The sequence below is a fragment of the Indicator indicator genome, chromosome 14 (genome assembly GCF_027791375.1).
Source record: "Indicator indicator isolate 239-I01 chromosome 14, UM_Iind_1.1, whole genome shotgun sequence".
Classification (NCBI taxonomy): domain Eukaryota; kingdom Metazoa; phylum Chordata; class Aves; order Piciformes; family Indicatoridae; genus Indicator; species Indicator indicator.
The window spans coordinates 18363520-18387067 of record NC_072023.1 but is presented as its reverse complement, the minus strand read 5'-3'; the positions used below and the strand labels follow the sequence as shown (position 1 = coordinate 18387067).

The 23548-nt window shown below is 45.8% G+C and overlaps 1 protein-coding gene across 1 annotated transcript; it reads left to right on the top strand.

The window, feature by feature from the left end:
- The first annotated feature begins 4961 nt into the window (after positions 1-4961).
- Positions 4962-13803, top strand: LOC128971480 (killer cell lectin-like receptor subfamily F member 1). The gene is made up of 7 exons (XM_054387053.1): positions 4962-5043; positions 7342-7419; positions 8338-8436; positions 10636-10776; positions 11423-11574; positions 12720-12832; positions 13674-13803. Exons 1-7 carry the CDS (start codon positions 4962-4964, stop codon positions 13801-13803), a joined length of 795 nt encoding a protein of 264 aa, XP_054243028.1.
- The last annotated feature ends 9745 nt before the right edge of the window (positions 13804-23548 follow it).

The following is a 23548-nucleotide window of genomic DNA, read 5'->3' as shown; positions in this document are numbered from 1 at the left end:
TGGTTTCAGTACAGAATTCATAGTCATAGAACAGTTTAGTTTGGAAGGGACCTTGAAGATCATCTAATTCTGACCCCTCTGCCATGGCCAGGGACACCTTCCACTAGCCCAGGTTGCTCAAGGCTTCATCCAACCTGGCCTTGAACCTGGAGGGGTCATCCACAACCTCCCTGGGTAACCTGATCCAGTGTCTCACCACCCTCACTGTAAAGAATTTGTTCCTAATATCTATTTTAAAAAATCTGATCAAAATCTGCAGTTGAAAAGTGAATCTCTCCGAAAGCTTTTGGAAAAGAAGCTGATTTCATTAAGAGGTGTGCCTATGCTGTGTAAGTTTTTTACTTTGAGCTGCATAACAAATAGGGAAATGGAGAAAGGGTGAAGCTTACTAACAAAATAAAACCTCCTGTAGGTCAGAGAATCGAAAGAATGACAGCATTAAGGACAAAATCAAGAAGAAAAGCCAGTCTTTGTGGTTTCACTCTTTGTATATGCAAACAAATTCCTTCAACGATCTTCATAGCTGTGTGTTGTTTGACTCGCAGTTTTACAGTAAAAGGAAGGAAGAAAGAAGAGAAATGTGGTGCCTATAAGTTGACAGAAATGTATGCTGATAACTGCCACTCCTTATACAAGTGGATTTGCAAGAAGAGGGCAGTCCTTCTGGGTACCTAAGATCACAGAACCACAGAACACATCCGGTTGATAGAGACCTCAAAGATCATCCAGTCCAACCCTCGACCATGCACTGAAGGGTCAACACTAAACATGGAAAGGGAACAGGGTCCTCACAGACCCTGGGAGGTTTGTGCCCCTTTACTGTGTGTAAGATACCCAGGGTGTCTCAACCCCACTGCCCACGTTGCTGACAAGGATGTTAAACAGCACTGGTCCCAGTACCGACCCCTGAGGGACACCACTTGTCACTGGTCTCCAGTGACTGACTGAGCTTTGCTTTTTGTAGCAGCTGAACTCTTCTGTTTTATAAACAAACACAGATGGTTGTGATGCTGTGGATGCTGTGTGCACAAACATCCTGATCACTGTTGCTAGTGGGAGGCATATATATCCTCACTGAGACAATTGAGGTTGCCCTTGCTTGGAGATCTGAACACCTTGCAACTGATTCATTTCCCCCCCCATTGTTCTTAGATGAGTGTGATGGACTTGATTTTAACTTCAACCATGAGAACTGACTGGAAAAAAAAATAAACAGTATTGTGTCTTTTCCATGTCATATATACATCTGCAACAATAAAAATAAAGTAAAACCAGCAAAACTAAATTGCATCAGTCCACCCACAAGCTGTAGCACATACTCAAGAGGAATTCTTTTGATCAGTCATGGTTAAACCTGCATTAGCATCTAACTTAAAAAGCAATTTCATCCACAGGTCTTTTGTTTAAAGGATATGCTTTTGGGCCCAAGGCTCTTCATTATTCTGTGATCTGATGAGCAGGAATCATTATTTCTTCCCTAATAACTTAGTCTGACTCTGGTTGTGTATTTCTCCTTTCCATTCTGTTTTTACAATAACCCAGGTAGTGATGGGTGATTAAGGATTCATTCTGAAAACTGGCAGCAGCATCAGAGGCTGGGTCTAATCATCCAGCACTATCTTCTAAGTCAGCACCACCATGCAGGGGTGCTTTAGTGAGAGCCATGTCCATGCTTTGCCTGCAGTGTTGCTCTACAGCTTCCAATGCCTCTAGAGTTTTACATTCTCAGTGTTTTAACTCAGTAAGCTCCTATTTATTTTAAGCTTTTTAATTTCTCACATTTGTTTCTGAACTATGAATTTCCTGATCTAGCCTAGGTGCCACTGACCACATCACCCATCTACTGCCACACTTGATCTCTTGACAGGAAAGTTTGTGACATTAACACTAAAGTTTGCAAACTCTTCACCAGTATCTGTGTTATAAAAATTGGGCTCTGAGTGCTTGGCATCCTTCTTCACCAATTTCAACAGCTCTTATGAGATGGAACATAAGCAAGATGCTTTCCAGGAACACAGGAAGATGGTAGCTGCATTCCAGGCCTTCTATGATCACTGGAAGCTGCCACCTACAGAAAGGCTTTCACAAAAAGCTTTTCAAAGTCACTCAGCCTTATTTGTGGTCCAAGATGAAATGCAATCCTTATGTACAGGATTCACTGTTCAGCTAGGTAAAGTTATAACAGTCTGATCAGAACAGAACAAATTATTAGTCCAGCTACAATCCCACACAGCCCAAATGATCAGAAAAAGCCTCATTAATAATGCATTCAAGCTGTTGACACAGCTTTCTTCCTGGTAGAGTTTTCCTTGCCATTGCAATACCCCAGGAGTCCTAAGTCCATGGTACTTGTCTTCCACAAGGTAACCTTACTATTATAGGTGCAAAGCAAGCTGAAAGACAGATAAACAAAAGATTAGCAGCTCAGGAAGGGTGTTTGTCTCTGTTGTAGACTTGATTGTGTTATGTAGACATCACTACAAACAGATGCAACCAGTTGGGCTGTGTCTGGTAAACAAGGAGAATAGGACAAGGGGCAATGGTTTGAAATGAGAGGAGCAGATTTAGATTGGATGCGAGGAACAAGTTCTGCACCAGAACTGGTGCTGGAACACTGCAACAGGTTACCCATGGAGGGAGTTGAAGCCACATCCTGGAGATATTCAAGGTGAGGCTGGGCAAGGCTCTGGGCAGCCTGATCTAGTGGAGGATTGGCCTAGATGGCTTTTAGAGGTCCCTTCCAACTCAAACCATTCTATGATTCTATATGCAGTGGTGGCAAGAGAGACAGAGTTCAAGCAACCTTTTTGGCCTTCCAGCTATCCTTTATGGACTGAAGATTAAAACAAAACCAAATAAGGAAAGCAGGTTTTAATTTGGGGCTGGGCTTTTTGTTTCAGGTTTTGGCTTTTTTCTTTTTTTTTTTTTTTTTCCATTTCAGAGCCTAAATATCCTGCTGTAAAAAACTGATTCAGAGGACAAAAGTTCTGTTGCTAGGATGTAAGTTAGCACAAAAGAAACTCTATCAGTATGCAGTTAACAGTATCCACATCTACATGCTGATCACTTTGTGGCTGATGACAGAGCACCAATACTTTAGACAGGCTGCCTGTAACTTGTACCTTCTGAGTAATCTGCTCCATGACTATCAAAGACTCTATTTTTTTTTTCTCTAAACCTTTTTGTTATTGTTACTAATGTTGAAACTAAGAAGGAGAATGATCATTAAAGGAAAACTGTAAAACCAAACTTTTTTTTTTCATATTTATCTACAGTATTTTAAGTCCCATTGAATGTAACAGGAAAAGTGAATAGGATCTGTCACAGAATAGAATTATAGAGTGGTTTGGCTTGGAAGGGACCTCAAAAGGTCATCTAGTCCAACTGCCCTGCAGTCAGCAGGGACATCCTCCGTGAGAGCAGCTTGCTCACAGCCTTGTTCAGCCGAACCTTGAATATCTCCAGGGATGGAGCCTCAACTCCCTCCCTGGGCAACCTGTTGCAGTGTTCCAGCACCCTCCTGGTGCAGAGGTTGTTCCTAACATCCAGTCTAAATCTGCTCTTCTCTCATTTCAAACCATTGCTCCTTGTCCTATCCCTGCAGGCCTTTGCAAACAGTCCCTCTGCAGCCTTCTTGTAGCTCCCTTCAGGTACTGGAAGGCTGCTATTAGGTCTGCCTGGAGCCTTCTCTTCTCCAGGCTGAACAACCCCAGCTCCCTCAGCCTGGCCTTGTAGCAGAAGAGAAACATACTTTTCATCTTACCTGTGTAGGTTTATAGGGCCTGTCTGTGTCAAACTTTTATGGAGTTTGTAAGTGAGAACAAAGCACAAAACCAGGAATGCTTCTCTAAGCAGGAAATATCAGGAGTGTGAATGCACAGGACTTTGTGTCTGTGTGTTCTGAAATGTATTTTTAGGTTTCAGAAGGGCTTTAAGTTTCTGTTCAGATCTGTGGGGCTTTTGGGTGTCTTGGGCTGTTTGTTTCCAAAACAGAAGACAAAACACTGCCACCAAAATAACCTGCAGCAAACACATGGATCATGAACTAGGAACTAAAGGCAACTCAGGCGTTCTGCCTGTGGAGTTGCTGTCTCAAACAACAGATAGCTCAAGCCCTTGTAACTACTGCTACAGTGAAGCACTGAAGCATTCTTTTAAAAGGCATTGATAATATTACTTTACCATCAGGGTGGTGGAACACTGCAACAGGTTGAGGCCCCATCCATGGAGATATTCAAGGTCAGGCTGGACAAGGCTCTGGGCAAGCTGATCTAGTGGAGGATGTCCCTGCTGCCTGCAGTGGGATTGGACTGGATGACCTTTGGAGGTCCCTTCCAACCCAAACCTTTCTATGATATTACTTTATCTGGAGTTAAATTTAAGGCAGCAGTAATATAATCTAAATTCAGTTGTTAAACCATTATAGTAATTAGTGGATGACTAATTACTATAGGTTAGACTGAGTAATATTTTTATGGCCCAAACTGTGGTTGCAGTTGCATTAGTCCCACACTACCTTATAGTGCTCTATATCCTGTTTATCTTCCTTTTAGGTGAAGAACACCATGCACGTGGGCATAATACATCCACCACACAGACTGTATTGCAGTATACAGCAGAACTTCCTTCCATTTTTCACTGTTCCTTAGAAACTTTGCTCTGCTTTGGCCAACAAGAAATGGTTTATATTAATAAAAATACCGATTTTTTATCTCCTTTATTTTTTCTCCTGTGTTCTGAAGGGTAAGAGATCAGGCAAGAAGAGTCAGAGTGCTGGCTGAAAATAGGCTTTGAAGCTGTATTGAAATAAGTAACTTCCTTCCTTTTTTATCTGTTGCTCAGCCTTCCTCATGGTCATAGCACAGCATATGTACACTTCTGGAGGCAGGCGAAGCTAATAGAGGCTGCAACCCACTGTACCAAACCAGCTCTTTCCACAAGTCAGAAGGATTTGCTCACCAATGGCAGGTGATATCACCTATGCAGACGTGGCAATGCTACCAAGGGAAAGACAACACATTCCTTCTGGGACATCAGCTCCAGGTAAAACCTCTCCTTAGCCCTTGGTCATACACTGTTATATCACTGTTTCCCACTCTCTCTCTCTCTTTCTCTTGTGTTTTAAAAACTGTCACTGGATAAGTCCAGAATAATGCTATAAAATACTGCACAAAGAAGTCACATAAAGAGTGAAAACTTGCAAATGGTGAAAGGCATCATCATGGGATACAAATCAGCAGAGCTACTCCTCAGTCAGTACCACCGTGGGGTATTATTTCAATCCTGACTGCTTGCTTTAAGTAACAGAGTGAGAAACAATAATTGTTATTTCTGAATACGGTGCATAATCTTTTTCTTCTTTTTCTTTTTCTTTTTCTTTTTTTCTTTTTCTTTTTCTTTTTTTCTTTTTCTTTTTCTTTTTCTTTTTCTTTTTCTTTTTTTTTTCTTTTTCTTTTTTTTTTTCTTTTTCTTTTTCTTTTTCTTTTTAACGTGAACCTCCCCTATGGGGACAGGGGAGTTGGGGCTGTTCAGCCCGAAGAAAAGTCTCTGGGGAGACCTTAGAGCAGCCTGTCAGTACCTGAAGCAGGTCTACAAGAAAGCCAGGAAGGGACTTTTTACAAGGACTTGTAGTAATAGGACAAGAGGGAAAGGATTCAAGCTTGAAGAGGACAGATTGAGACTGGAGATTAGGAAGAAATTCTTGATAGTGAGGGTGCTGAGACAATGGAAGAGGTTGCCCAGGGAGGTTGTGGATGTCCTGTCCCTGGAGGTGTTCAAGGCCAGGTTGGATGAGGTCTTGAGCAACCTGGGCTGGTGGGAGGTGTCCCTGGCCAGGGCAGGGGAGTTGGAACTGGATGATCTTTAAGGTCCCTTCCAACCCAAACCATTCTATGAATCTGTGACATACGATGAAAATCCTATTAGAGTATGCTCCACAAAATGACTATCGAGTCCAAAAATCAGATCAGTGCATTTTCTGATGTCTCCATAGCAAATCAGAATACTAGTGGCAGTCCAAAGTGCAGTCACAGTCATTGAAGGAAGCACTGGATTCGTGATAAAATCATCCTGCTCTTCCTCTTTAATTTTCCACTAGGGATTTTAGCAGAACCACATTTCCAATCTGTGATCACTCCATGTATTTGTAACAAAAGACAAAGGTTTAAGCCAATATTCAGGGTAAGGAGATGATTTAAACTAATTTTTACATTTTTTTTATTTTTATTTTTTAGAAATACAATTTCCACTACTTGGAAAAAAAATAATTAATTTTTGAAAGCATTTTGTCAAAATTCTGGGTCACAGCTAACATGAATATGAGCAAACAGGAAGTGCTTGTGGTTGGAGTTAGGTGATATTTCCATGCTTTCAAGGTTTATTAGTAATTAATGTATTTAATTACTTAAGGAAACAACATTGTCTAATAAGCATTTTTACAAGATGTTCTACTTAAGTGTAGATAATAGTGATGAGGGTGCTCTGAATCACAGAATCATAGAATGGATTGAGTTAGAAGGGACCTTAAGGATCACCTATTTCCATCCCCCCTGCCATGGGCAGGGATATCTCCCACTTTTGCAAACAGTCCCTCTGCAGCCTTCTTGTAGCCCCCTGCAGGTACTGGAAGGCTGCTATTAGGTCTCCCTGGAACCTTCTCTTTTCCAGGCTGAACAACCCCAGCTCCCTCAGTCTGTCCTGGAGCAGAGGTGCTCCAGTCCCCTGATCACCTTTGTGGCCTCCTCTGGACCCTCTCCATCAGGTCTGTGTCCTTCCTGTGTTGAGGGCTTGAGAGCTGGACACAGCACTGCAGGTGAGGTCTCAGCAGAGCAGAGCAGACCAGAGCAGAGCAGAGGGGCAGAATCACCTCTCTCCATCTGCTGGCCATGCTGTTTTTGATGCAGCCCAGGACTGCTGCAGAAGCATCTCTCTGAGCTGCAGTTTCCCCTTTCGTGCCTCCCTGCTCCACAAAGTGGTCACCACTCTGATGCCCTCAAAGCCCCCTATGATACTTCCTGCTGTGGCACCAAATGAGATGTTTCGTGTGGATAGAACCCAGGTCTTACCCATCCTTCAGTCAGTCTGTCAGCCTGCTGGTCCAGCCACGCATGACCCAAGTACTTCAAGCAAAGGTTCTGGAGGAGGCTTTTAGTTACTTCCTGACAGCAGCAGGAAATTTTAAGTCATCATCTTGTCTGTTGATTCTCACCAAAAAGGAAAAAAAGCTGAACCAGCAGGTCTGGAAAAACAGGCCCCTCCTTATACAGACTTGGTCTCCTTTACTGTTTCTCCACTTCATGGCTTGCACAGCCATGAATGTCAACATTTCCCTGCTCTTTACAGGAAACACCATCACTTATGCTGAGCTGCCTGTGAAGCCAAAACCCAAAGGAAGCAGCAAATCAGACACCTCCACTTCTGGTACTGCGCTCTTTTCTTTAATTGTTGGTTACTAATTATAGATCACAGAATCACAGCATTAAAGAATGTTAGGGGTTGGAAGGGACCTCCAAATATCATGCAGTTCAACCCTCCTGCCAGAGCAGCATCACCTAGGGCAGGTCACACAGGGACACATCCAGGTGGGTTTGGAACCTCTCCAGAGAAGGAGACTCCACAGCCTCTCTGGGCAGCCTGCTCCAGGGCTCTGGCACCCTCACAGGGAAAAACTTTCTCCTTCTGTTCCTGTAGAACCTCCTCTGCCCCAGCTTGCTCCCATTGCCCCTTGTCCTGTCATTGGACATCCCTGAGCAGTGGAAATGGCACCTTGACCCCAAAGCTCCTCAGTCCATCCTGTTCCTGAGTGCTTCACTCTCAGGAGCTAATGCACACCAAATGGCCAGAGAGATGCTTGTTCCTCACTGAGCTATGGTGTCACTAGGAGATGTTTTGCTTTTTCTCTGCATTCAGCTAAGCTAGCTCTCAGCCCCAGGGCAGGCACCTTAACACAGGAGAGGGAGACCAAAGAGGAGGAACCTACCACAGACCGTCCCTGACATGTTCTCTGAATTGCTCTGCAGGGCCTTGCAGGTGTGGGTGGGTAGGTGGAAGGAGGAAACACTTGAGGAGCCCAAAGGAGAAAAATGGAATGGTTAGTGGCATCATTGATTGACAATCACTTGCTTTCTCTGACAAAATGACCTTTTGATTTCAGTTTCATTTATGCAAAGTGGATGCAAATTTTTAATAAGTGCAATGTCCCCACATCCTTCACACAGCAGACTGCCTGCAGCAGATGGTTTCTGTGTTGTTTCCACATAAGAAATGGGTATTCATAAAGCAGTGTTGATTTTAACAGGACAAAGATCTTAATCTGCTCTTCCTCCTGCCTCCCTCCAGGCTGCCAACATGGGCACTCAGTCTGGTTCTACATGGCAATGGTGCTGGGAGTCCTTGTGATCATCCTGCTAAGCATCACAGTGATACTAGCCAAGCCATGTGAGTAGATCCTACCACTCACTTCATCTCTTTGTTGTAGGTGTGACTGAACTTCACAAGCAGAGTGATGCTGAGAGAAAAGTTCCCTTAGTGTTGCAGTAAAGGTGTCAAGTTATACAGGAAACTAAATGGAGCAACCCAAAGGGAGAAACGAGCACCTGTCATGTATAATAAATATGTAGTGCAGATGGAGGGGAGAGGTGGGCACAAGCCAACCTCATGAGGTTCAACAAGACCAAGTGCAGGGTCCTGCATCTGGGTCGAGGCAATTCCAAGCACAAATCCAGGCTGGGCAGTGACTGGCTGGAAAGCAGCCCTGAGGAGAGAGACTTGGGGGTGCTGGTGGATGAGAAGCTCAACAGGAGCTGTCAATGTGCACTTGCAGCCCAGAAAGCCAACCAGAGCCTGGGCTGCATCAAGAGAAGTGTGGCCAGCAGGTCAAGGGAGGTGATTCTCCCCCTCTGCTCAGCTCTGGTGAGACCCCACCTGGAATACTGCATCCAGTTCTGGAGCCCCTATTACAAGAGGGATCTGGACATGCTGGAAGGTGTCCAGAGAAGGGCCACCAGGATGATCAGAGGGCTGGAGCACCTCTCCTATGAGGACAGACTGAAAGAGTTGGGGCTGTTCAGTCTGGAGAAGAGAAGGCTCCAAGGTGACCTTCTTGTGGCCTTCCAGTATCTGAAGGGGGCTACAAGAAAGCTGGGGAGGGACTTTTTAGGATATCAGGTAGTGACAGGACTGGGGGGAATGGAATAAAGCTGGAAGTGGGGAGATTCAGGCTGGATGTGAGGAAGAAGTTCTTCACCATGAGAGTGGTGAGAGCCTGGAATGGGTTGTCCAGGGAGGTGGTTGAGGTCCCATCCCTGGAGGTGTTTAAGGCCAGGCTGGATGAGGCTCTGGCCAGCCTGATGTAGTGTGAGGTGTCCTGCCCATGGCAGGGGGGTTGGAACTGGATGATCCTTGTGGTCCCTTCCAACCCTGACTGATTCTATGATTCTATGATTCTATGCTGCAGTCTGCTATGTCCTCAGTGATGCTGGAAGGCTGTGGAAGCAGATTTCACAGCATCACAGCATCACAGAATCATTTTGGTTGGAAAAGACCTTTAAGATCACTGAGTCAAATGATTCTCTAACTCTGCCATGCCTGGTGCTAAACCATGTCCCTCAGCACCACATCTCTGCCTCTTTGAGACACCTCTGGGCATGGGGATTTAACCACCTCCAGGAGGAGCCTGTTCCAGTGTTTGAGAACCCCTTCAGTGAAGAATTTTCTTCTAATAGCCAACCTAAACCTCCCCTGCTGCAACTTTCAATTCATTATTTGGCTTTTCTGCCTCACAAGGTAAAAGTTGCATACATGATGACATTTTTGAGACCATTTCACTTAATTACTTTACAGAGGTGGACAAATAAAAGTCAGACTTCAGCTAAATTAATTTAATCAAAGCTCCCTGGTACTAGTAGTATCACAATCCACAGCCTTTCTGTGACTCTATGAATTCTATATGCCAGTTATACAAGAACTGATCCCAAGAAGATATCCATTTCCTTAGAGAAAATAGTCTTGAAAATCTCCAGAAAAACCAACCAACCCTCCCTAAAATCTCACCAAAGTATTTTGCATTATTTATATATTTAACCATGAACAATGAAAAGCTTCTTTTCTTTTTCTGCCCTGTCCATCTTATTCAGCATCTACACTCTTTGCCAGACAGTCACAGTCATGATATGATCATAGATCATAGAATGGGTTGGGTTGGAAGGGACCTTGAAGATGATGCAGTTCCAACCCCCCTGCCAGGGGCAGGGACACCTTCCACTAGCCCAGGTTGCTCAAGGTCTCATCCAGCCTGGCCTTGAGCACCTCCAGGGAGGGGGCATCCACAACCTCCCCAGGCAACCTGTTCCAGTGTCTCACCACCTTCACTTTAAAGAGGAAGCAATGTGAGATGAAGCAGTTCAGGATTCTGTTACAGGGGGTTGCTGGTTTCATTGAAGCATCTGGTTGTCTCTTCCCCCATCCTGAGGTTTAAGTGTCCTGTGCACCCAGCATCTCTTCTGCAAAGGATATCATGCTCATAACTGTGTCTATCCCCCTAATGTACACACAGACATCTTCACATTCACAATGTAACACAAAGACTACATTTCCTTGACCCTCTTGTTAACCATAATCTCTTTTTTGTTGTTCAAGTTTTGAAGGGCAGAGCTGGAAAATCAGGAAGTCTGTCCCAGTATGGTGTAAATAGCAGTGGCAATCACATTTCCTCTGAGAAGATTGTCTCAGTGGTGCTTCTGAAATGGCTCGTGGAGGAACTGTGTGAAGATGGACAGGGTGAAGAAAGTCAGTCCTTTCACAGCAGAGGTGGGGGATGTGTTGTATGCACACTTCTGTTGTCCCTGTTCCCATTTCTATGACACCCTGTAGTTTATTGGAACTCATTGGTAGAATCATAGAATTGTAGGGTTTGGAAGGTACCTCTGCAGATCATAGAGTCCTCATGTCCAGCCTAAACTTCCTCTGGAGCAGCATGAGGCTGCTTCTTCTTGTTCTACCACTTATTACCTGTGAGAGGAGACCAGTGCCTACCTCTCTCTGGTGTCCTTTTAGGTAGTTGTAGAGGATGACGAGGTCTCCCCTGAGCCTCCTCTTCCTCAAACTAACCAGTCCCAGTTCCCTCAGCTGCTCTTTGCAATCCTCTATGTCCTCCTGGTGGTCTGCACTGAGCATGCACACAAGGAGGCAGAGAGCCTGGTGATGTGCAGTGGGAGTGCAAAAGTGCACAGCACCATGGCAGGGGAGTTGGCAGCTGAGGAGTGACACTGGAGCCTTCTAACCTTCCTTCACATTCAGCAAACATGCTTGGGACTGAAGATTGGCCACTTATGGACCAGCCAGGCAAGCACATGGACATAAAATGCTAAAAGGAAACTGGAACAGGTCAGGGTATGAGCTAATGGTTCCCTCTCTCCACCCACAGAAACAGCATGTGAGCTCTGTCCACCTGGGTGGCAACTACACAGAGGGAAATGTTACTACTTCTCTGAGGAGGCTATGAGCTGGGATGACAGTCAGAGAAACTGCCTGGCCAGGAAATCCCAGCTTCTTGTCTTTGAAGATGAAACTGAGATGGTGAGACATGCATCAGCCCTAAAACTCTGCAACAGGCACCTGCCTCAGTCAGAGATGGCCCAGATGTGAGGTGTACCTGTGGGCAAGAGCAGAGCGTCTGACTCTCCACAGGCAGGAGCTTGTTTTGAGAGTGGCAACACAGCAGAGCTGCAGAGAAGCACAAGAGATGCAAATGTGGAAGCTAGAGTAGTTTTACTGAGAGAAGGAAATCCTGGAGACTTCCCAACCATTTCCAGTACTTTGCTTTGGGAAGAGAAGTCTGACTGAACCACTACATGGAAATTCAAACAGCAAAACCTCCTTCTCATTTTCCTTTGGGATAATGAATAGCAAGGAATCACCAAATGGCTCTTCTGAGAAGCTCACCATTCCCTGAGAAACAGCTCTGTTCCCTTAAAGAGCAGGCTTTGCAGCTTGGTTCACTGGGGTGAGGAGCACCACTGGGATTTTTTTGACAGCTGACAGGAAGCACCCCAGCCAGAGTGTCAGCCTGAATAGAAACTCTGTGTCTGGTCACAGGCACAGGGCCATTGTAACGGGCTGCTTTACCATGGCTGGATCCCTGCCCCCAAGGGAGTATATAGAATCACAGACTCAGAGTCATAGACTCCTAGGGTTGGAAAAGACCTTTAAGATCATTGAGTCCAACTACCCAACTACCATGACCACTAAACCATATCCTGAGGCACCACATCTACAGCTTCTTGAACACCTCCAGGGATGGTGATTCCACCACCTCCCTGGGCAGCCTGTTCCAACCCCTCACCACTCTCACAGTAGAGAAGTTTCTCCTAATGTCCAATCTAAACCTCCCCTGGCACAACTCAAATCCATTTCCTCTCATCCTGTGGCTGGTTACTTGGGAGAAGAGACCAACATCAGCCTCACTCCAACCTCCTTTCAGGGAGTTGTAGAGAGGTCTACCCTCAGCCTTCTCTTTTCCAGACTGAACAACCTCAGCCCCTTCTCATATGATGCCTTCCAAACCCCTCATCACCCTTGTTGCTCTTCTCTGGACATGCTCCAGGACCCCAGTGTCTTTCCTATCCTGTGGCACCCATAAAACCTGTGCAAGAGACAGGGCTGTGACCTGAGCACAGCAGAAAATCTCTGCTGCTGGTAACATGCTTCTACTTGTTCCACAGGAATTTATAGACAGTAAAGAGAAAGATACCAAATATATCTGGATTGGGTTGAAGATGCAGGACATGAAAACAGAATGGAGTTCAGCTGCAGATCCCAGAGCAAAAGGAAACAGGTGATAATTTGGTGGGGGTTGTGGGGAGGAGGTGTCTTTGGCAATAGCAGATGGATGGTACCCCGCAGAGAAATACAACTCTGAATCCAAGCTCATTTGTCGAAGCACAGATTTAGTCCTGCAGCCCCAGGCACCTATTCAGGTCTATTTCATGGTCAGTTCCAGTTTAACTGGTTCCTTGTGGGCACCTCTGGAAAGAGATTCATTTTCTGCCTGCAAGAGTAACCACACTCAAGTTCATGTCTGTGTTAGTGCAGAGGGACAGCAACACACACTGCTCCCACTGAAAGCAGCCACCAAATCCTCTCACTTTTCACACCATCTGTTGACTTCCTCCCTTGAATGTGACACCTGCACATCTGTGCAGCTGAAGGATCCTTCCCTTCCCTCTTACTACACTGCAGTTCAGCATTTGGGCTGCATGTGGAGGATTTCTCCTCCAAATGGCTCTTCTGAGAAACAGCTCTGCTCCCTTAAAGAGCAGGCTTTGCAGTCTGGTTCACCGGGGTGAGGAGCACCACTGAGGAGTTTTTTGACAGCTGACAGGAAGCAACCCAGCCAGAGTGCCAGCCTGAATGCAAACTCTGTGGCTGGTCACAGGCACAGGGCCATTGTAATGGGCTGCTCTACCATGGTAACTTTGATACTTCTGAGCATCCATCCCTCAGCAGCCAGCAGTCTCTGCTGCAAGCACTCACCCCACCTATGCATGGCTGTTGTAGCTTCAGTGGGTTACTGAATAGGCATCACCCAAACACCTCACGAGGATATGAGCAACAATTTTGTCCAGTACTGCGTTTAAAGCTGACAACTCACTGCATCCCTTTTGTTCTCTCACCAGCATAGCTGAAAATAAAGAGGCTGAGAAGAACTGTGCTGTTTACAGAAGAAAAGACATGATCCAAGCAGATAACTGCCAGACTCTAAAGAAGTGGATCTGCAAGAAGAATGCAACTTTATTGGTGCTCTGAGCCAAACTGCCAGACAACAGACAGAGCTTTCTGTCAGAAGAGCCATTTTAAACAACATGTAATGTAAATAACTTTATGAGCCTTATGTAGAAATTTGTATTTTGCCCTAAGACTTTTTCTGATGCAAACAAGGAGCTCAGAAGTTGCTCAGTGTTTATGTGGAGGTCACACAACAGGACTGCAAGTCAGCAGGTGTGGATCTGGGGGTGGCTGAGCCCTCCCACAGACAGCAACTGCCTGTAAGAAAGGGCAGGGAGAAGAGCTGATCGCCGAGGATGGGCACTGTGCACATGAACTGTGGCGTGCAGACAAGATGCCATCTGCAGGGGCTGAAGAGCATATTGGTGCCTGCTGCTGTCATACATGCTCCAGGCTCAGGGAAGTGTGGCTGGAAAGCTGTCCAGCAGAAAAGAACCTCAGGATTCTAACTGACAGTCAGCTGAAGATGAGCCAGCAGTGTGCCCAGGGGGCAAAGAAAGCCAGCAGCATCCTGGCTTGGATCAGCAATGGTGTGACCAGCAGGGGCAGGGAGGGGATTGTCCTCCTGTACTCAGCTTTGGTGAGGCCACTCCTTGAGTGCTGGGTTCAGTTTTGGGCACCTCAGTACAAGAAAGACATTGAGGGCCTGGAGGGGGTACAAAGAAGAGCAACTAAGCTTGTGGAGGGCCCTGAGAATGAGGCTGATGAAGAGCAGCTGAGGGAACTGGGACTGGTTAGTTTGAGGAAGAGGAGGCTGAGACGAGACCTTATCACCCTCTGCACCTACCTGAAAGGACAATAGAGAGAGGTAGGTGCTGGTCTCTTCTCACAGGCAATCAGTGATAGAACAAGAAGGAACAGCCTCAAGCTGCTCCAGGGGAGGTTTAGGCTGAACATGAGGAAAAAATTTTCTCTGAAAGAGTGGTCAGGCATTGGAACAGACAGGGAGGTGGTGGAGTCACTTAGATGTTTAAAGGTCACTTAGATGTGATGTGGCACTTAGAGATACGGTTTAGTGGTGAGCTTGGTAGAGTAGGGTTAATGGTTGGCCCTGATAATCCCCAGGGTCTTTTCCAACCTGAATGATTCCATGACTCTCTCATTTACTTCTCTGTCTAGAATAAGCACAGCAATGCTCTTCCCCCACAGATGTGCTGCACTGAGTTAGGAGGACTTGGTTGTTTCATGAACACAAGAATAGCAGTTTTTCAGATGAGTCTTCAGCTGCTGCTGCTGCATTCTGCAGGGTAAATCTGTGTCCTATTTTTTGAAAACAAATCAGCCCCACAGGTTGAGTTTTTAACCTGCAGCCCCCAGGCTCTTTTGAAGAGCCACCATGCTTTGCCTGTGGCACACAACAGACTGCATCATGTGCTTGGCGTCTCTTTCCACTGAAGATCTCTGCACCTTTCCAGCACTCACTTACATGCACCCACAACCTTCTTCACATCTCTGCCTGTTCAGAAGTGACTGAAGTGTTACCCATCAGTGTCAGTGACTGAGGGGTGTCAGTTTGAGGGTGTTACTGTGCTGCTCATGAGCATTTTGTTCCACAGTCAGCCAGGTGCGTGCTAAAGCTGTGGTGCTTTACACCAAGAGCTCACAGTTCCTCACCATGAGTTCCTAGAACCTAAACCACAGCCCTCCACAGGGGCACTAAACATCTACTGCAGGTATGGGACAACGTATCTGGGAAACTGCAGCTGCCTTTAATTATGTGTAGCACAGCAAAGAGGAGCTAAAGGCTCTGCATTTCAAAAGCCATGTTGGATTTGTTTCTCTTTCTCATTCCTACTAAGTGCTCTAATTCCAGTCTGTACATTTTTTATTAGAACAGCACCTTGGATTTTGTTTTCTCCAAACAGGTCACTCCCTCCCATTCTATGACTCTATGATTCTACTAAAGAGGAGGCTAATTGCACCCCTTAAGATTCAGATTCCAAAAGAGCTCTGGTGACAAATACTATCGTCATAGTTTCTACAAAATCTCCTTTAAGAAGCTCAAATTTCTCATTTTTGGACTCCATACATGACACTGATAAAAAAAAAAAACAGAGCAATGTTATTTTGTAGTTCAAGGAAATGTTTGGGCAAATAAGTTCATTAAGAAAAGCTAAGACTCAGCATTGGAGGTGAACAATCCTTACAATTCCTACCAAATGTGCCTCTAGTCTGCTCCTAATGCAAGCATTTGGAAGTCTTTGCAACAGTAAACAGCATAAAATTCCACATTTCCCTCCAAAGTTACCTTACTGTGTGTTTCACTATGCACAGTTCAGCATTTCCACACTACTGTGAAAATTCAATTGCAATTAAATGCTTTTGCCAAAAGTCTGACACATTTTTAAGTTTGAGAATGTGTTGAAAGTGTTAGAAAGTTAAATCAATTTTTTTTTTTTTTTTTTGAGGGGGTGGGTGGTAAAATGTCATGTCTGCTATGAGGACAGGCTGAGGGAGCTGGCGCTGTTCAGCCTGGAGAAGAGAAGGCTCCAGGCAGACCTAATAGCAGCTTTCCAGTACCTGAAGGAGGCCTGGAAGAAGCCTCTAGAGGGACTGTTTGCAAAGGCCTGGAGTGCTTGGAACAAGGGGCAATGGTTTGAAATGAGAGAAGAGCAGACTTGTTAGGAACAAGTTCTGCACCATCAGGGTGCTGGAACACTGCAACAGGTTGCCCAGGGAGGTAGCTGAGGCCCCATCCCTGGAGATATTCAAGGTCAGGCTGGACAAGGCTCTGAGCAAGCTGATCTAGTGGAGGATGTTCCTGCTGACTGCAGGGGGGTTGGACTGGATGACCTTTGGAGGTCCCTTCCAGCCCAAACCACTCTATGATTCTATGAAAATAACAAAGGCATAAACAAGATGCCAAACAAAAGTAGGCAGCAATTAAATTTGTCTGAAAACACAGTGAAGGCAAAAATAATTACAAATAGGCCAAAAAATTCCACCAAATCAGCAGCAATCCAAACTGCCTGTCAGACATGATGCAGTTGTAGAGTCTTAAAAAATGAGAAGACAATTCTCTGCCCTCCCCTGAAACCACAGTGCACTCTAGTGGCTACCTTCACAGAGCCACAGAATCATTAAGGTTGGAAAAGACCTCTAAGATTGAGTCCAAACCTTAGCCCAACACCACCATGCCCACTGAACCGTGTCCCCAAGTGCCACTGAAAGGAGACAGTGAGATCTGCAATGATCTTCTCTAATCCACTGCTCATTTCTGCACCACCCTGTATCCGACAGGCACTGGCAAACCTTCAGGCAGACCCTCTTCACAACCCATCTCTGCTTGGCTAAGGGAAAGCAGAATACCTCCAACTTCACACCAAAAAGGAAAAGAAAGAGCAGCTGGTTAGTATCCCACAAGAGAAGAGATGGTGGGAGAAATACTGATGTCTCAACAAGAAATACAGGCTGAGCCATATCCAGGAAAACGGGGCAAGGCAATGACTTATCAAAGATGCTAAAGCAAGCTTTTTAAATGGCATCTTTGAAAAAAATGGAGGTTTCCTCCATGGGTGGAGAATTCTGGCTACCAGAAAAGTCATCCACCTCCAGGCAGGAGCTAAGCCATATTCCTGTGTCCCAGAGTATGGACATAGCCTGTGTAGACACCAGGTCAGAGTGCTAAGTGTCCAGGGCAGTGGTTCTGCCCAGCCCTATGAGGCTAAGCTGACATTCAAGCTACAGACCCACTTCCTGGTTAAGTAACAGCCAGAGGCTGACACTCCTTTTGGCTCCAGGTAGGCACAGCTCCCAGAGCCTTTTACTCCAATCCTGTAAGAGAGAATGAAAGACAAGATTACTTTTGACACTCACAACCAAACAATGCAGCAGAGCAGAGGGAACTCTGGGGATCTCCGGTTCTCTTTGTGCAAAGCCTCATTTACCACAGGCACTGTAGAATGATGATAGCTTGTGGTTTGAAGAGAACACCACAAGAATTGTCTGGGTTTAATGGCACATGGTCTCCAGAATACAGACTCCAGGACTTGTAGTACTCCTGCCTCTTGTCTAGTGGCTGCTCAACAGGAAATACACCCTTGGAGTGGAGAGTGGAATTCAGGGTTTGCCCTTCTCAAGGATTCTGCATTATCAGGACTGGCTCCACCTTTGACTTCCACATCCTTCTAGACAGCTAAAAAGTTCCAGCAGAAGCTGTGAGACAAATCCTTCTCTCATTTCCCTCTTCCTCAGAAATGATCACAGCACTATGGCTGGGGGTGTGTGGAAAACACAAAGTGAACCTCAGTTTCCACACTGTAGGTGTCCCTACGTAAGAGGTAAGGGTCTCCTTTGCCAACTCCATTTTCAAAGTGTTAGAATGTTCTGTTGAATAGTCCAACCAAAGTTGTGTGGTCTCCAGAAAAGCCCCTGGAAGGATCCCCTTCAGTAGGACTCTGCTAGCAACTGCGCTTAGACATCAAGGTATTCATAATTCTGAAGAAAGGAGGACAGATTAAGGCAAGCAAAGAAGCAGAAGTTTAAGAATGAAATGAAAGCATCAGTGGAGGTTTGTATCACAGGCAGAGGATAAGCAAGGGGGGGATTGCAGTTTTAAACCTCAGATGCCTATATGCTGCTCACACTTTACCTTAAATGTCTACTCTACTGGATCAAGCCCTCATGTCTTGGGATGAAGTGAACATAGTCACACACCACTAATAACATCACAAACTTAAGAACATTTACATTTTCCACTTTTAAGTTCATTTCAGACTTGTGAAATCTCAATGCTTATTACTGGCACTGGTGATTCTGCTACCTGCTGCAGGCAGCTGCCCTAGGACAAGAAGCAGGAGTCTCTGAGGAGATGGGACAGCCATCAGGAGGAGGAACAAACTGTCCTATACCTGACACTGGTGGAATAGAATGCAGACACCACAGACCACAGAGCAGCACCAGAAACATAAATTCACAGCTTCACCTTTCCCTCCAGCAGCATTTTTTGTATGTGTGCTATGACAAGTATGGAAACATCTCTTAGAAGCCTCTCAAATATCTTTGCCACAAAGCTCATGCAAGTTGCATGCACATTTGAACTTCTGCAAAATACATTCTATCATGAAGAACTTGTGCTATAGCAATCCTCCATTCCCCTCTCCATTGCCATGGTACTTGGTGGTCTTTTGGTCTAGCTTCCACTTTGATATGCTGTTGCCATGAACTTATGTCTCATGTTGTTCCTGGAACTGGCATTACAAATTTTTCTCCTAACTTTAATCACAGAATCCTAGGGGTTGGAAGGGACCTCCAAAGGTCATCCAGTCCACCCTCCCTGCCACAGCAGGATCACCTAAGAGTAGGTCACACAGTTGTAACTGATTAACTATGACATCTTCTGTATTCCATGTTCTCTCCACAGTCATCCCTTCACATCATTATCAGACATTGTTTTCAAGTCACTGTATCTGTATTATCTTGCTCACTCATCCCTAACCTAGTTACACCAGCAAAACCCCCCAACATTAACTTACAGTTGATTGTCTAATGCTTTCCCATTTACCCAAAAGAACTCTTCATTTCTTTTATAAAGGCCAATCCATGGGTCTTGCTTTGTTATCTTCACCATAAAATTCTGTAGGAATAAAACCAGTATGAGAAGAGTTTTGCATATTCAGTCCAGTTACCAAAATACAAAGTTTTGATCAAGGGCTGGAAAGCAAAGCATAAAGAATGTTTTGGGTTGGAATGAACCTTTGGAGGTCATCTACCAAACCCCCCTGCAGTGACCAGGGATATCTTTAAGTTGACTTTCTCCTAGAATATGAAAATTCAAATCTACGGAGTACTGCAGCGTCTGGATCTTGTGTGATCCACAGCAAGGAAAGAAAACTTTTAACTCAATCAGAAATCAAATGGGCTCATTCTGAGACAGGATCCCTGCAGCACTCAGGTGCCAGCTACAAGAACACAAGGATATTAGTGAATACTAAAAACTGCTACAGACCTGCCTCATTTCACTGCCTCTCCACAAGAAAGCCTTCAAAGAACAACGAGCACTTTGCAGCTAACACCTTTCTCCATGGCCAAAATCTTCATCATATACTGAGTTTTTGTGATCAGCTAGCAAGGATTTTTGGAAGGCATTCTAGAGATTATTTAAGGAAAATCCCTGCCCCAGTGTGTGCAACAGAACTGCCATCTGCACCCAGTAAGCCCATTATACTGGTGTCTGTGATAAAGTTGACTGACAGAGAGGCTGGTTTAAAGTATCAAGGTCTGCTATCAAGATCTGTAACAGATATGAAAGAATGTGTTCTCCTACTTCTTCATGCTAGGTGGAATCTTTCCTTACATTGCAGTGCAATACAGAGAAAGATACCCCAAGCTGTGGTTAGGATAACTATCTCCTAAATCCAGAGGTCAAGACTAACACATCTACCAACTTGGCTGCCATTAGCCTAGTTTGCCTACTTAAAGGGGTTTAAGTGAAGAGATTGGAGTTTTGCAACTGTGTGACAACTTCCAGCTTCCTTCATTCTTCATGTGCATCTAAAGGGCTTAGCTTCTGGGCCATACCCAGTTGAGCACTGAAGGCATTAAACCTCTGGGACTGTGCTGTCTAATTTACAAAGCGTGCTCTTCTGATTAATGCACACTAATAAGCCAAAGACTTTGTAGTGGTGGTCAGCACCACTCCCTGCTGGTAAGGTGGTGAGACTTGGGTGGAAAACAAACACATCTTTGAGCTGTTGTGTGGAAAATGGTATCTCTTCAAGCAGAGATCACAAGAGATTAGATGATTTTTTTTCTTGTGTTCTTGAAACAAAGCTTTTTGGTGACAAAGTTCTGTGGATTCCTATAGGAGCTTCTGTAAGGCTACCCACATACGGTGCAAGGATATAACCTGTCACAAACTGTGGAGAAAATGCAACTGTGAAGGTCTTTATGACCTCCAGTTCTCCTAAATCTCAGGGATTTAGGTATTGTGACCTGGTCATTTTTGTGTTAAATGTTACTAGTTTGTTTCCGAGCAGCTTCATTAAAAACAGACTTGCAGAAACAGACGTGGCCAGGACAGACTCAGTGATCTTCCCAGTGAGGGTGATGAGACACTGGAACAGGTTGCCTAGGAATGTCATGGATGCCCCCTCCCTGGAGGTGTCAAAGATTGGGTTGGATGGGGCTTTGAGTGGCCTGGTCTAGTGGAAGGTGTCCCTGCCATGCCAGTGCCAGGTTGGAACTAGATGATTCTCAAGGTCTCTTCCAACCCAAACCACTCTATGCATCTACAAATCTATCAATGAGATGCAGCAGTGCTGATATTTGCCTTCAGTGTGAGTATTGATATCTGTGAGCAGCAGCTTAATGCAGACAAGCCTGGGGTATTTTGCCAAAAGTCAGCTGCTAAAACCGATGCTCGCTGCAGGAGAGCAGGCATGAAGCTTCCTGCAGGCTGGGACTCATCACAGGCTTTGCCTCAGCTTTCAAACCATTCAGCTTAAGAGACAGGAGGAACACACACTGGTTTGTTGTGCAGCTCCCTAGAAGTGAGATGGGATGAAACCAGGACACTCATTTTATTTGCCTTACCAGTTCCTCGTGATTTTCGATCACCAAGAGGGAAGCGTTGTGCAAAGAGCAGAGGCTCTGACTGGAGTTCCAGCTGGCTTCACTCTCTGAGAGGTAGTAACATTTCCTCTGGAAATACAGCCAGCCTGATGGACAGAGTTCCAGGGAAGGAGAGACAGGAAAAGCTTTGTCCGAAGAATGGTTTACTGCAAAAAGACAAAAAGCAATCTACCTCTTGCTTCCAAGTGGAAAAGCTTTCTGGAGCTTTTTAGATTGCTTTCTGACTGTCTCATCTAAAATCCCCAAAGCCTAACCACAGCATTATGACTTCTCCCCAGCAGAAATAATTATTGTAAACTCATTATATGCTCTGGCTCCTGCATCCTTATGGTGCTGATATACTTTGAAAGTGCTGGTTTGGGGGAGGTTGCTAGAAGTAGCAGAGAACAGGAACAGGGAACTGCTTGAAAGAGTGCAGTGCAGAGCCACAGAGATGCTGGAGGGAGTGGAAGATCTCCCTGCTGAGGAAAGGCTGAGGGAGCTGGGGCTCTTTAGCCTGGAGCAGAGGAGCCTGAGGGCTGACCTCAGTCATGTTCACAAAGATGTGAAGGGCAGTGTGGGGAGGATGGAGCCAGGCTCTGCTCAGGGATGTCCAATGACAGGACAAGGGACAATGGGTGCCAGCTGGAGCAGAGGAGGTTCCATGTGAACAGAAAGTTTTTCACTGTGAGGGTGCCAGAGCCCTGGTGCAGGCTGCCCAGAGAGGTTGTGGAGTCTCCTTCTCTGGAGACATCCCATACCCACCTGGATGTGTTCCTTTGTGACCTACTCTGGGTGATGCTGCTCTGGCACAGGGGCTGGACTAGATGATCTTTGGAGGTCCCTTCCAAACCCTAACATTCACCCTTCACATCTTTATAAACATGAATGAGGTCACCCCCTAGTCTCCTCTTCTCCAAGCTAGAGATCCAGCTCCCTCAGACATCTGTTTAATTTTGAGATAAGGTTAAGTTCTGAATAAACCTGTTAAGTTTTTGAGGGACTTCTGACAACCTAAAACTCTGGTAATTTCTAAGGTTATTTATATTTTCTTTCAAAAGGGTTTACATCCTTACCAAAATGAATGTACAAAATCAAAATGACAGCAGCAGTAAGGACTCCAGCAACACCTCTCCATAACCAGACATTTGAGAGCAGACCTGAAAACAGAAATGTCAGCAATTAAAATAAAACAAAACAACCAACCAAAACACAACTGGCTGACAGGGGAGTAAAGCCCAGGATCCATGAAGCTGTTCCAAGAAAAGTTGCTCTCTGTGGAGAGCAGGCTGAGAGCAGAGCTGAAGACTAGGAAGTGCAACTTGTCGTTACAAAGCTACTTAGCTAAGAAGAACTCTGAGTTACTGCGAATTTTAATTACATCATCCAGAACCAATATTGAGGTAGTTCCCAACATTCCAAAGAAACGGAAAATGAAAGAAAATTAGCATGGAATAAATGAGGGTGGACAAGAAGTTCCAGGTTGATGCAATGCCTTGGCATGGATAAAAGAAATGGGACAAGTTATCAGCTCCGGAGCCCAAAACTTCTCCTAAGGCACATGCAGCCTTATCCCAGTGACAGCTTTACAGAGACTCTTTTTACTCCCAGCTCCCTTCCAGAAGCCAGAATTAATCTGGGTTTGGAGGCGGGAAGGACCCATTTGCCACTGCCGTCTCTTGTGTCCAACTTCGCAGGCAGTAGTAGAGGACACGATGGCCTGAAAGGCTGCCAAGGGAACGTCCCATCTCACTGATGGTTACTATTGCCCCCTCGGGCACCCTTCTGTCTCTTGGAGGAGCACAGCATGCAAGTGCTGTTGCCCCGCCAAGCTCCACGCACTATGCCCGGCACCTCCTGGCACTTCTCAGGCGGGTCTTGGAGCACGGAGTCCGGCGCCGTCCGCCTCCCCGCCAGCCCAGGGCTGATCCGGCCAGCCGGCGATCCTCGACGGCGAAAGCCCTTCCAGATCGCCCACTCCTCGCCGGACGGGTACCCGGAAGCGTGTTCCAGCCACTGGGATGGTTTCCAGCGGCTCCCGGGTCTCCTCAGGACAGCAGCCGCTTCACCCAGCGTCACGGCTCCGCTCCCGGGCCGAGCTCCCCGGGGCTGAGGGCTACAAGGCGACTCACCTCCCGCGGAGCTCCTGTTCTCCACCCCTGTCTCCGGCAGGGTCTCCTGGCTCCCCGCCCGACTGCGGCCACGGAAGTCCCCG

Coding starts and splice junctions, on each gene's coding strand:
- LOC128971480 (XM_054387053.1), top strand. CDS start 4,962: ATGGCAGGTGATATCACCTATGCAGACGTGGCAATGCTACCAAGGGAA. Junction 7,420..8,337: donor ATCAGACACCTCCACTTCTG/GTACTGCGCTCT, acceptor GCCTCCCTCCAG/GCTGCCAACATGGGCACTCA. Junction 11,575..12,719: donor TTGAAGATGAAACTGAGATG/GTGAGACATGCA, acceptor CTTGTTCCACAG/GAATTTATAGACAGTAAAGA.